The following is a 14,624-nucleotide window of genomic DNA, read 5'->3' on the forward strand; positions in this document are numbered from 1 at the left end:
GAGTCCAAAGGCCTGCTGAACTGAAGGGGCAGATACAGTTTGTATCCAACCCCTCACTTTACGCCAGGGAGAGTTACTACATGGACATCATTTGAGTGGGGTCATTGACTTCATAAAGGTAAGTGGTTTATTTATATTTAATTTATCCTTAAGTTTTAATTAATTTCTTGTAGTTCAGAGTATTTGGAAGTATAGTTTATTTTTTCATTGTTTAAATCCATGTGAACTGTTTCTAAATGTTTCGTGCCATCAGAGTAGTTAAAAAGGCTTGTCAAAAGGACCATGGTATTTTGAGGCGGGGCCTCAGGATCTGTCACCTGAGGTCTATTCATCACTCATAGCACACTCAGCCTCACAGGATGGATGCAGAAGCCATCCTGCAGAGGCACAAAAGGTAAGTGTAGCAGTGGAAGGAACACAGGGAGTGGGGTTGAGTATGGGTCTGTCTACCTGTGATGCCACTTTCAGGGAGCAATGTACTTGTACTCCTTGGTGCCTCTGTTCGACAACACTCCCCAGGGCCCTACTGTTCACTGTGAAAGTCTCACCCTCATTTGACTTTTCAAAATGCAATACCTCACATTTATCTGGATTGAATGCCATTTGTTATTCCTCAGCCCACTTACCTGGCTGATCAAGGTCAAAGTTGAGTTTATTATCATATGCACAACTACATGTATGTACAGCTGCAATGAAATACTGATTTGCAGCAGCATCACAGGTGCATAGCATCGTACAAGCAGCATTCACAAGAAAAACATAAACAATTTTAACAAGAAAACACAATTAGAACACAAAAGAACTAAGTCTATTTCAGTGCAAAGTGATAATAGTGTTACTAAACTGTAGTGATTAGGGTTTTGCCAGTTGGTTCAAGAACATTCAATGGCATGGGACTTCAGGCTTCTGTACCTCCTGCCCAATGGTAGCTGCGAGAAGATGGCACGGCCCAGATGGTAGGGATCTTTGATGATAGATTCCCTCGTAATTTTTGATAACCTTCTTCATTATCTATGACACTATTTTAGTGTCATTTGCAAATTTAATAATCATGCCTTACTAACCATGCCATGCCTTACTTACTATGCCTTTCATCCAAATCATTTATATAAATGACGAACAACAATGGGCCCAGCACTGATCCCTGTGGCGCTAGTCACAGGCCTCCAGTTCAAAAAAACAACCTTCTACCATCACCCACTGCTTTCTACCATTAAGCCAATAATGTATCCACATAGCTAGCTTTCCCTGGATCCCATGCAATCTAACCTTCCAGACTAGCCTTCCAATGTGGGACCTTGTCAAAGGTCTTGCTCAAGTCCATGTAGACAATGTCCACTGCCCTGCCCTCATTAATCCTCTTGGTTACCTCTTCAAAAGAACTTCACCCATGGCTAAAGATGATGCAAGTATCTTTGCAAGGGCCCCTGCAATTTCTTCCCTAGCCTCCCACGAGGTCTAAGGATGCCCTGGGGATTTATCCACTTTAATGTGCTATAAGACCGCCAGTACCTCATCTTTGGTAATGTGTTTTAATTTTGGTTTCCTTTTAACTGAAGAGCAGGCTGATTATACAGGATGAAAGATTTTGAGGCACAAGTAACCACTTATGATGGGTAGCCGTAGAGGACACACATGTAAATAATAGAATATTTGGGCCTAGAAATTTGTAATCCTGGTTTCAGTATTAGGTCTGTGAAATCAGTTGCTTTAAGAATGGAGTGTGAGTATGATGCATCTCTGGCTGGATATTTGACTGGGTGTTTCCAGTTGTGAACTGTACTTGTGTGGACGGTAAGAATTCTACATGGAATGTTATAATTTCCCATACAGTACTTGCCTGGGAAATTAGGTCACATTGTTCTGAAGGACCCCTGTCATTGGGTACTCTCTGAACAACAGTGCTCCGAGCTAGTCCCATTACCCCCTCTCCTTCAGCACTCACCCACGTGGTACTAGCACCCCACTGGTCTCAGCCCTTGGCTCCCCAATCACCCTCGGCTCCCACCTCCCCCTGACCCCAAGAAGGCCCCTACCTCTGCTCTGACTCCCCAATCACTCCCCCCAATCGTGCCTCCAACTTGACTTGACCCCTGACTCTTCTTGCCCCACGATCCCTGGACAGAGGTAGCCTGGACTTACCTGGTACCTTGCGTGGTCCACAATGGCACAGTGCATAGAGGAAAGTTTTTCAGGGCCATTCAACAGTGCCTGAAGCCTCAGATGCTACTGAATTTTGTTGTGGTGAGCCCACAACCAAAACAGCCATTGGTGCAATGAGCCAAGACCCTTATTCATGCCTCATCTGGCGCTGATGAATTTCTACTCTTTGGTGACCAACTAGTGTCAGCACACAGTGCATGTGGCTCCCCCAAAAGCCCACGTCTGATCATCAGCAAATAGTCCACTGATATTAGCAGCAATATGTAGAATGCATAGCTTGGAAACAGGTTTATGCTAGTGTTCATCTCCACAGGGGCCTCCTCCCACTTTACCTCAGGCAACACTGTTAGCATGTCCTTTTGGACCTTCCTCCTTCATGGGTTCCCCAATCTCCTCTAAAGGCATCTCTGCTATTTGGCTCATCCACTCCCTGTGGTAAGGAGTTCCACATTCTAACCACTCCCTGCTAGATCGAATAGTGACTTTCGTTCATACGGAAAGGATCTCCACATGTTGGTGAAATAACCTAGGCAGCTGGCACTTCTGCAAGAATCACCCTAGCAATGAATCAGCGTTCTCAAGAAAGGAGAAGTGAAAGCCAGAGAAACTACAAACAATCAAAAAGTGGAAAAAAAACTGCAGATGCTGGTAATCTGAGATAAAAACAACATGCTGGAGATGCTCAATGGGTCAGACAGTATCTGAGGAGAGAGACACAGTTAACATTACAGGGTTCTGAAACATGAACTCGATTTCTCTGTCCACAGATGCTGCCTGACCTGATGAATATCCCCAGCATTTTCTGTTTTTAAATTTAAAAGACTGAAATAACACAATATTGAACATTTCCAAATTTTTTAATTACTTCTGAGAATTGAACATTAAATAAGTAAACTGCTTGACAAACATTCAATAAAGAAATGAAATTTGTTAACAAAATGTACAATGCAACCACACTCAAATATAGATTTATATACAACCACATTTTTTTTTAAAAATGGAGCACTTTGATTATCTGAGCTATATTAATATTCAACAGCTGTATTTAGACATGGGTGCATTATCACTTGACGTCAAAACATTTAGGTGAAAGGTCATGACTAGTGATTGACCAGTGCAGACACACAATCAGTGTGTGTGCCATTATTTATTCCCCTGCTGCCTGCCTTGACCATGTTCACACACTCACTGTGGGAGGTGAGAGGAGATCAATAATCATTTATGCATGGATATTTTGATGAAATGCACTGAGATTTATTTTGCCCCTCCCTCGTCTCTTTCCAATCTTTTCTTGGGAATCAGTTGGCGTATGGTTGAAATTAGCTCCTCACAGAGTAATCTCTGATTTGAAGCACACCAATTTGAGAAGAGACAGCACCAAATTGCACTAATGGCCTATTTGTAAAGGCCAGGCCATTGAAAAGATAAGAGTATGGGGAGTGAGAGTCTGGTGACATTGTTCAGGATATGGCATTCTTAGCAAATCTCCAGGACAGATGATCAAACAGCAGTGACATTGGATTGGTGTGTCTAAGTCTACACAGGATCAATCATTTTACCTCTCCTAACTCTACTGTAGATACAGAGTCTAACGAAGAAATCAGGTTAAAGGCAGGAACTGGTCAATCACTAGGCACAATAAAGTGTAATGAACATCAACAATTAGAGGAAGAATATCTATATTTAAACACATTAGATGCAAAGTGTACACCAAAAGGGAGCATTGAAAGCAGGTAAGGCACAAAAATATAGGGCAGAACAGTTACAGACATTTGCTGTTAACTAATTTGTCAAGGAAATGCAATAAGGGAATAATTTGTGACCAGTGATTTAGTGTCCATGTTAACCAGTTTGTGATATAAGGAGCACAAAACTTCTTTCCTTTAGGCTTGTACTCATGAGTTACATGGCTTGATGTTGTTCAGTGGGATTGTTTCTAACTTACTTGCCTTATTCACCTCATTCTGTGAAGGTTAAAGTTTTATCATGCCAGCTCGGACCTGGGACCTGATTGCAGCGATACCTACCTGTCAATCATCTGTTCTTATGGGCTGTAAAATTCCAAGTTTGAGATCAACCAACTACTACTTCCTGATTTACCTCAACTTGTCGCCAATGCTGTTTGGCCTGTCTGGTGATCAGCATAGTGGAAGCTGATCCTTCACCTTTGCTTCTTCAGTGGTTTGGTCTAAACTGGCCTCCATGAGCATCTGTTCCTGTTGGGTGCTGTGGCCACCCAGAGACAAAGGGACCAGTCCAGCAATGAACCTGCTGGACCACCAGGACACTTCTGAAGGCCTGAGAAGAAGGGGCAGGGTTGGAAGGCCAGAGTGCAGAAATAACTTCCAATGATTTGAAGAATTTTGGCATTATTAGGTACTTGACCACACACATTTCCTACAGGGAGCTATACTCAAACAGAGCACACATTGGATTTCAGACATCTATGGGACCAAACTTCTGACTGTATCCCTTCCTTAGTAGCAGCGTGGGATTAGTGAATTTTCCCTTAAATGCTAAAAATAATAAAAGATGATGCACCCTGAATAATTCACATGTGTGCATATGGGTAAGATAAGCTCACTCATTAATCAGAAATGCTGGTTCCAGCTAATTGGTTAGGATCTCTAACTGTTAGCTCCAATAAGTGTGGCAAAGCCAGTCTTGGTGAAATAATTAAATGGCATTCAAGTGAGAATTTTACCTCTAGATTCTACAAATATCCTTTAATGATTTATTGACAGTGCACCTTTTGATTCAAATCCTTCAGAGGGCGATGGGAAGGTTGAGAGAAGCTGGAACAGAACATTTGACTGCAGTAATACCAACAACTAAAATCTTTTTAGTTTTTCTAGGTCTCCAGGATTGGACAGAACAAAACTGTGTCAAAACAGTGCTCCAACGCTGATAATGCCCCTTTTGCCTGTTTGAACAAAGCCACTCTGCTCTATAGACACACTGCCTGGCCACCAAATACTGTTGCCAATCTGTTTGTCAAATATTTGATTCCTTGGCAGACAAGTGGCTCATGAAGATCCCAGAAAGCTTTGGGAGGAGGTTTCTTTGATCTGATTTAAGGCATTGGAAAAGATCAGTCAGCTCCAAAGTGAAATAACAAGATGGGGGAGCGGTAGAGGGGCTTGGGGAGGGCTGATGCATCCACTGCTGGTTTGGCACTACACTAAAAGCGGTCCTGAAACAAGCATCCCACCAAACACTTGCCCCTACATCTCTTACCACTGACTGAGTGTGTGTGCAGATTTTCTTCATTTTTCTTTAAGCCCCACCCTGTCTTGGATCCCATGGCAATAGACAGCAAGTATTCCTTGCCAAGGGCAGTTTGAACTTGACATTAGCTGAGTTGTCCCCGTCTACCAGTGGATTAACACTTAAAGAGACTAAACAATGTGGCACTTGTTCTGCTAAATGACTATAACTGGCCGAGCATGCAGATTCTAACCAGAACTTGAGAGTGAGCAGAGGGAAGGCTGGAGGAGAAACCTTGAACTAATTACAGCACCTAGAAATCTATCTCCTCAACCCTCTGTGCAGATAGAATCTCCAGCCGAGGTTCATCCAAAGTTTCTCTTTCCTGTTGCATTTAAAAGCAGACGAGACAAGACGGGGAACGTAAGCATTAGGAGCAGGAGTGGGCCACTTGGCCCCTCAAGCCTGCTCTGCCATTCAATAAAATCTTGGCTGACCTGAACGGGCTTGCTGAGGGAAAAGGGAAGGAGAATTTTTCCTATTCTGTTCCATATTCCATCTTTCCTTACATCATCAGAGTTCATTTCAGCCCATTAAGTTGATGCCGACTCACAGTGCAATCTGATCTGCTAATTTTCCCCGTAACCTATTCTCCCTCCATTCCCATCAACTCTTCCCAGATTCTCAGGGTAATTTATGGCAGACAATTAACAATTGGGATTGGTCTTAAATTAAACATGGTGTCCATTTCATGTTTCAGCAATGCCCAGACTAAACTAAGCATTTGGGCACTTTAGATTGGCACTAGCCTAAAGGTTTAGTCACCTGTCTTTGCCATTGGAACAATACATTGTGTGGGTAGAGCTAAAAGGTAAGACAGCAGAATGCGGGTTCCTCATAAAGTACTGTACACAAGTGTGAAGCTCTTAACCATGAAACAAAGATTAAAGCTTTGCTGAAAAGGAGTGTTTCCACTGTCCTCTGATACAATCACACTGATTAGTCGCATTCATAAACTGGGAAACATTGCACACCAATCTGAATCAAGCAAGACTTCACTCTTGCATGATCTCTGATAATGCACACCTTGCTACTAATGCACACAATTGATTTAACACTGTACAGTACCATACATTAAACTGTGTTGAAGTCACTTCAGGTCACTAATAATTGTTGCTGCACAATAAAGACTTTCTTTAAAGATTCAGTAGATGGTAATTCAGTGTCTGTACTCATGATACAGCCCTACAGGTCAACAGGACCAGTCAAACACGATGTCAGCCAGTTCAGAATAAAGTCATGAAGCTACGAGGCACTCTGTGGTCACGGGCCTCTGAACGGTTGGCGCCAGAACAACAGGAGACGGAAGCCCCTCCAATTTTCCCCTCACCCTCAGTATTCTCCCCATCCCCGCCATCACCCAACCCTGTGGATTATAACCAATTCCATAACCCTCAGGCTGAGATTGAACCCAAGGTTGTCTGGGCCAAGGTAAAATGGGGTGAAATTTGAGTTGGGTGGAACTGCTTGATTTTTGCTATTTCAAAGGCAAAGGAAGTAAATAATGGAGTGGAGGGTGACAGCACACCTGTTTTTATACAAACGTTGAAGACCAATTCTACCTCAGGGTTTCCGCATCAGGACCCACCTTTGAAAACTCCTGCAGAGAAACAGCAAAAGAGACTGTTGCGGGAGACACATCATGGCCTGGGGAGCAGAGAATCTTGAAATAAGCTGGTGACCTACTCATAAACACCCTGGACCACTGATAGTTCCCCTTTAGTGCTCATCTCCCAGAATAATCAGCCAGAGCACTTCCGGCCAATGGAGAGGTAGAACTGGAGTACATACCCACAGAATTAACGTTCTCAGCAGAAAGGGGGGAAACACCAGAGGCAAATTCCGGAACATGGAAGATACTTTGGAAAAGAAACTGCCAAATTAAAGGTGGAAAACCTGTAGTCTGGTCCTGTTTGCTGGTCTGTTTCGTGAATAAGTCTCCAAAACATACTGAATGTGCCAAGACATTCAAGTCCACAGATTCATTCAGACAATAAAAGAAATCAAAAACAGGAGCCATATTGGTATGTTTCTGATTACCACAGAGGAGTGTTTGAGTTTGATGCCTAATTAAGACCAGATTGATTCTGCTTAATGGGAGAGTGACCCTCAAATGTTTCTAGGCTGCATTTGCACTTTATCCATTCACAATTAGTGGTGGTGGGGGCATGGTTATCCATCTACACAGCCCATCCAAAGATATTTTCAAGGTTTAAGGACAATACAGGTTGTTGACACTTCCTTGACTTGAAGCCTCTGCCCACAGGCCCTGGCTCCCTTTGAGAAGCACCATCCACTAGGGCTGGTTGAGGGCATCTAAAAGCAAAACACTGCAGATGCTGGAAATCTGAAACATAAACCAAAAATGCTGGAAACACTTTGCTGGTCAGGCAGCGTCTGTGGAGAGAGAAACCATGTCACCACTTCAAATCAATGAAAGGCCATTGACGTGAAAGGTCAAATCTCTTTTTCTCTCCAAAGAAGCTCTCTGGCCCAGTGAGTGTTTCCATCAATTTTGGTTTATATCTCTGCAGTAATGAATGCTTCGCGTCAGTTGCACATCTATTGCACAGTTCTTAATCTCTACACTGCTCTAAGAAACAAATATGAAACAAAAAGAGAATGTGACACATGTTTCACCTCTAGAGGTGTGAGATCATGGTCACCAAAGTGGATCTTAGGGGACAATGGGGGGAAAATGGTAATTCAGGGGCACCTGAAACCTTCACCAATGCCTTTTCTCTCTCACATCCGCTGTGCATTCTCAGTATTTTCTATTTTACTCATTCCCAAAGTGAGATTTGTCCCAGAATCAGTCCAGTAATAAACACTGTGAAGCAGAGTGAATCCTAAAACATGTCTCATTTTGCATTATCATGGAGTGCCCTGGGCCTTTATTGAACCATTAATTCTGTGTGTTGGCTGCTACTGTTAACTTCTGAATGTTACAGTTCTCCATACACTAATGTTAATCAGAGCTTTGTGTCCCCAGACAGGACACCTAGGTTGGGTCCCATAGCTTGCTGGTAGTAGGTACTTGAGACTTCCTGACATCCTGGCTGTACAGTGAGCCTAGTGCTCTGACTCAGGAGATGCCAGCATCATTGAAGAAGCAGCAAGGTACTGCTTTGGTGCTGTGTTTTTGTCTGTGTTTATGGGTGTTTGTTTAGCCCTGTGCATGGCCATTTTGGGTTTACATTTTATAACAGCTGTTGCCTGAAAACAAAGTGTTGAGGGTCCTGGTGCATTGGAATTGACCTGATTATAGTGTGGGGCAGGAACTAGCAAGGATAGAAGCACTGAAATTATTCAGTGCCAGAAAATTTGGAATGGACAAGCTGAGGGACTGCCCTGTCTGAGAAAGTCTAAAGTTAGCATCATTTGGTTGTCCATGGCATTCAGCATCAGAGGGTATCTACTGCCAACAGAGATGGAGCCATGTCTAGTGCAAGATTCAATGCAGAATTCGTGCCTAATGTTCTCTGACAGTTAAACAGTGAATAGGTACTTGAATTTAGCAGTCTGAATCAGCTGCTGGAGTAAACTGGCAGCAGCAGTTTTATGGCATTAAACCTGACAAATCTAAAGCATTTAGGTCTAGCTATTAATTCTGATGACTTAAGTGGTCCTTTTAAGGCAATTCTTTGCTAAATACCTTACCTTATTCATTTACAACTGCACTGTAAGATAACATTGCTGGTTATGGCTTATAATGGATACAATTACTTCAATTGTAAAGCATAAATTACACAACTCAAGGACAGTGGTTTAAGACATTAGGATATAATTGACCAATGTAGTCAATTATTATTCTATTTGTTACAACTTGGTTCCAATTTTGAAGCGACATTTCGATGTGTCATGCATCAGTTGGATGTGGTTTTGTACCCAGAATTCAGCCTGGGATGTACTTCTAATCAGCCTAAGCCCTAAACAAAGAGCAGGGGGGAACCTGGGAGAAAGAGGTGAGGAAAATAGAAAAAAGACAAAGAGGTAGGGGAGAGAGGGTTTGGGGGCTGATTGATTCGGTTTGAAAAAACTGGTGTGCTGCATGTTTAACATATTGTGAGGGGAACACTAAAGTCTGGGGGTGGGGTGGGTTTGCTGAAGGTACTTATCTCTTCACCAGGACTGTCTATTTATCTCCATGAAGTGCTCCACAAGGAAGCCCAGACAACTACACTGGCAGATAACTAACCGGATGTCAAATTTGAATCTTAAGGAAAGTCACAGACACTTGCTTTGACTTGGAAGGAGTTATTTTGCAATTCTCCATTCTAACATGAAGCCAGACTCCAACATGTGGTTCTGCCTCTGACCTGGGTGTCACTGAATGAAACTTCACACTTGGAGCTTCACTTCACTAAATGACACCATTTTTTTGCGGTCTACTTAGTTATTAGGGGATGAGTACCTAATGTCTGCCAAAGTGATTACCTTGACCATTTCAAGACAAGACTGAAGTTCTTGTTCATGCATCTGTAGGTTCAACCCTGATGAGAAATCAGTTGTGGTCTTAGTGCTGGTCACTGATCTCAGTGACCCAGCAGATAGCCGCGCTCAAACAGAACAGAGAGTCAGAATAGGAGTTTATGCTGATGGGCTGGAGGGAAGCCTGTTAGAGCACAAACACTGGCATGGGCCAATGAGCCAAAGAGTCTACCTTCATTCAATGTCAGTCACCTCATTCCTTATTTTTTGGTGGAATCTTGCTGTGCTAACATTGGCTGCCACATTTCCTTACTTTACAGCAGCAATCACACTTAAAAAGCAGTTCAATTAGCCAGGAGCTGTTTTGGGAAGTCCCACGGATGTGCAAAGCATCTCATCAATGTAAGTTGTCATAGTTCCCTTCTCTGTTTCTTACATATTATAATGTGATCTTAAGAAGTGATGTCATCACCTCAAATCCCCAGCAGCATGATATTCCTTCATCGTTGGCATTTTGTTTGTTGTGTCATAGGCAGTCTGCATCAGACCAGCTGGAGTGAGCTTGGAAAGCAAAAGGCTATTTTCTTGCCCTGGAATGAATTGACAGGGGAGCCATCAACTAAGAACATCTTACAGCCAGTCAAATATACTCTGAATGAGTGCTAAATAGGCAGTCAACATGTCCTGTTTTACATCTGATTCGTCACATCTGAGGTGGGTCCGGTGGTAAGTGACAAGTCCCCGCTTCCCCTCACACTCAACCTGGAAACCAAGTCATAGCAGATTATTTTGTTGGGGATCTGAACCAGGGCACCACAATGGCATGATAACTGTTGACATGATTTAGTTGGGGTAAGGAGGTGGGGGTTGGCAGAGGGGAGGGTGCTTATTACCTATATAAAAAACCAAATATGAATGACACCAAGTCTTCTAATTCAGCAATGGTAAGCACCATCGTGATGTACAATGAGATCAGGGAAGCATCACCAACAGAGAGTAGTCAAGCATCTACTCTGGGTTCAGGATTCAAGTTTGTGGCTCTCACTGTCTCAGAGTGTCACCTTGTTCATTTTCAGTGCAGCTGGTAGTTGCTATAATCAGAAACATACATGATTGTTGGGAGTTGTAAGGTTGGGGAGGGCATTGTTTTAAGCTGCTTATTAAAGTATATAAAAATAAATAAGGTTCATGAGTAGCCATCACTGTCAATCCAGTGAGTCATCCATTCCTTCTGATATTGTGTCTTTTTCTCATCAATGTGTAGCTGTCGCTCCTCTTTTCCTATCCGCACGGCGTGGTACTGAGGGACGGTGTCGTTGTAACGGGAACGCTTAAAAAATCCACACTATAAAAGGACAAAAAGAGAGAATGCCATTTATTTCTGCTTCCTGAACTGTGCAAAACAAATCAAAGAAATGGGATCTGGCCATGGGCAGCCTTGGTTAAGTTTCTTTCAGTGATGCTTGGCACCTGCCTTTGGATCTGAGTTTTTCCCAGCTTCCTCCCTCTCCCCCCTTCCCCCCCTCCTCCCGCTAACCTCTGCACCCCCATCCCCACTTCTGTGTAACTGCGTCTGGCAGGGGGTTCAGTCAGTTGCACTCTCTCACCTCAGAGTTATAAGGTTATGGTTCAACTCCCATTCCAGAGACTTGAGTATGTAAATCAGACTGACACTTCAGTGCAGTGTTGGGGAGTGCTGCTTTGTCAGAAGCGCTACCCTTTGGCTGCAATGTTAAACTGGGGGCCCTATCTGTGTTCTCAAGTGGATTTAAAAGATCCCATGTGTTCAGGAAGAGCAGGGGAGTTTACCCCTAGTGTCCTAATTTATGCCTCAACCAACATTGGTAAAAGATGTATTATCTAGGTATTATCTCACTCATGCTTGTGGGAGCTTACTGTGTATAAACTGCCTGCCCTACTTTACTGCATTTCAAAAGCTTGCATTGGCTCTGAGCACCTTTGGGAGGTACTGATGTACACTGACATTTATCTATCTCTTTCTATTGCAGACTTCTACCATAGTCAAACCCATGATGCCAAGGCTATTTCTAGTTAAATTTGTCTGAGATTGGTAAACATTGCCATCCCTCCACACGACCGCCTGTTGGCCTTGTATTCTGAGCAATGGGAGATGCTCCATGTCCTGTGTGCTAACTCTTCGAGCTGAAGGAAACTGCACAGTTACAAAGAGACTTGTAAGTAGCGCCAAGATGTTCAGAAGCAACCTAGGGAGACCCTTAGAAGAGAGCAAAGGAGGAGAAACAGAGATAGTGTTTAATACTTCCTAAAGTTGAACTGTTGTTTGTGGCAATGTTACTTCATGCAAATTAAATCCAAATGCCCCTTCAGTCCAGATAAGCTTTATCTCAACCAGAAGGGCAAAAAAGCTATTTCAATAAGTAAAACATACACACAAGCATGTGGGACGATATGTCTGATTCTTTGGGGATATAAAACACTCAAATAAAATGTGTTTCATGCAGAGCATTTCAGGCTATTCTTACTGTGTACACACTGAAAATAAATCCAAACTTCACAAGGTGTGGGGAAGAGGAAAGTCACAGAAATCAACAGAAATCAACAGAAATGCATGCCTAATGCACATCGCAAACCCATCCATTGCTGCCTAATGATACACAAATGCAGGGAGTGGTGAAGAGTGCAAGGATTATTTCCTGAGCAAATCACTTGGATTATTTTAAACATCCCAGCTGATGCCTTGCCACAGCGGATGGATGTGTACTCACTGGTGCTCACAATGGGCTAGAGATCTCAAATAGTCTTTGGCTATGACTCTGCATATGCAGTGAAGACAGCTGCCAACCATCAACCTCACCCCTTGGCCAAACACCAAACCTCACTGGCATTATCAAGGCAGACAACTTGTGGAACCCAGTAAAGAATCAATGACTTTGCAGCACAAGACAATGTTAATCTGAGGTGGTGGTTGGGGATTCACTGTATTTGCAATAAAGACTTTAAAATTTGATAAAGATGTGAGCTGAGTACTGGGTTTGGTCATCTTTATGTTCTCAACCAGATTCCTGATTTATAATGGGGGGCCGAAACTGTGAACTGGGGAACATCCCTTTGAGGCATATTCAGCTGCTCAATGGGAGATGCAACAGGGTTGAAGTCTTATGCCCAAATCATTTAAACTGTAGATAACTTAAACATGAGATTTATTTATAATCCTTACACCACCCGTCATCCACTGGCGTACAAGCACTCAATGCCGTGCAAAAAACACACACTATATTCATTGGCACTACCACAGCAAGCCTTTGCCCCGGACCAAGCAGGGATCTGGCACTACAATTACCGCTACAGAAGTCAGCATTATGCCTCGGTGGCCAGTTTGTCCTGGTCAGATGGCTGGGTTTGAAGATGGGCCCTGTGATATTCGGTTTCATACTTAGCCTCTTTGCTTGTTCTCTTGAAGAAACCGCACTATAAGGAAGCAATGTTGGTCCAGTGTTATGACAGGTAAACCAAGTAGGGATGAGTTATCTGGCATCCAAAGGAATAGCAGGGATGTGTGCAGGATTTGGGGCTCTCATTTCAGGAACGCAGTCAATAGACTAGAAATCAGAATTCAGTTTGGCTCAGTTTTAAGAGACATCAATGGTCAAGACCATGACTGGAGACAGGATTTTCTAACCTCCAGGAGAGAGCAAATTCTCTCATGAATGCCTCCTTACTTCAATTTGATGGCAAAATCCCTGGATCCCATGAAGGAAATCCTGAAATGAGAGGAGTTCTGAACCCCACAGACACCGTACCTCAAACCCAATCCATGTAGTTTGTTCCTTTTTCATTCCGAGGCAACCACAGTGTCATTCTGTTCAATGCACACTTTGAAAGCACTACAATCCCTTCTGTAGATTTTAGCCAACCCTTTGGGAAGCTTTTCTCTGGGCAATAGATAGCAAAGTAAAAGGCCTGCTCTCAAAGAATATTTACAATTTAGTTGCTAATGATGCACTAAGGTAATCCACCCCTTACGATCAAGAATTGGAATTACAATTGCATGTCAAACACATTTGAAACTTAAGTCATAATTTTACATTTCAGTGAACTGATTCTTTCATATCTAACTTCCAAAGATAGTGAAAGGTGATAGAACGATAAAACCATGTCCAAATTGGCACAATATCAGCTGGAGGGATCACAGTAGATCCCAGTCCATGGTAGAGAAAGGGCAACTAATGCACAGAAGGGTAAGTGGAGCAGTCTCAAGATCATAGAACATAGAACAGTACAGCACAGGAACAGACCACTGTCCCTGGCACCATTCCAGGCACCTACCAGTCTCTGTAATAAAAACTTGCCCCTCACAAGTGGAAGGAAATGTATGATGCTGTGAAGTTGATTTCTATGAGGTTCAAAGATACCATAAGATTGAATTAACTTGATATACTGAAAGCAAATGTCACTGGCCCTATAGCAAACACCAACAAATCACAGCTCACCAATTGAGAGCTGATGACTCTGACTGCAACCAAAGTAACTAAAAAAGTTGAAGGCAATCATCATCATAACTTTCATCCATAAAGGCTGAAGCTTCTTGCAAGGAAACAGTCTACAACACGTCCCATCTGCTGATGGAACATACACCAAAGGCAGCATTGGACCTGCTAAATCTTTCATGATGCTTTGGATGGAAAGTAAAATCTGGACCAGACTCAAATGGACAATGCCTTGTTTTTTTTACCCTAATGCTACATCTAGTTACTAAGTGGAAAGAAACAGTTCTACTCATG

General features: G+C 42.9%; 1 protein-coding gene across 2 annotated transcripts in view; it reads right to left on the bottom strand.

The window, feature by feature from the left end:
- Positions 1 to 3,001: 3,001 nt before the first annotated feature.
- The window catches only part of LOC127567029 (integrin alpha-6-like), a 185,347-nt gene continuing 173,724 nt past the window's right edge, over positions 3,002 to 14,624 (bottom strand). For both annotated transcript variants that reach the window (XM_052009657.1, XM_052009656.1), the window contains one exon: positions 3,002 to 11,206. In XM_052009657.1, coding sequence (XP_051865617.1) covers positions 11,048 to 11,206 — 159 coding nt within the window. In that variant the 3' untranslated portion in view covers positions 3,002 to 11,047. The remainder of the gene's footprint in view (positions 11,207 to 14,624) is intronic.

This window comes from Pristis pectinata, chromosome X (genome assembly GCF_009764475.1).
Source record: "Pristis pectinata isolate sPriPec2 chromosome X, sPriPec2.1.pri, whole genome shotgun sequence".
NCBI classification, from domain to species: domain Eukaryota; kingdom Metazoa; phylum Chordata; class Chondrichthyes; order Rhinopristiformes; family Pristidae; genus Pristis; species Pristis pectinata.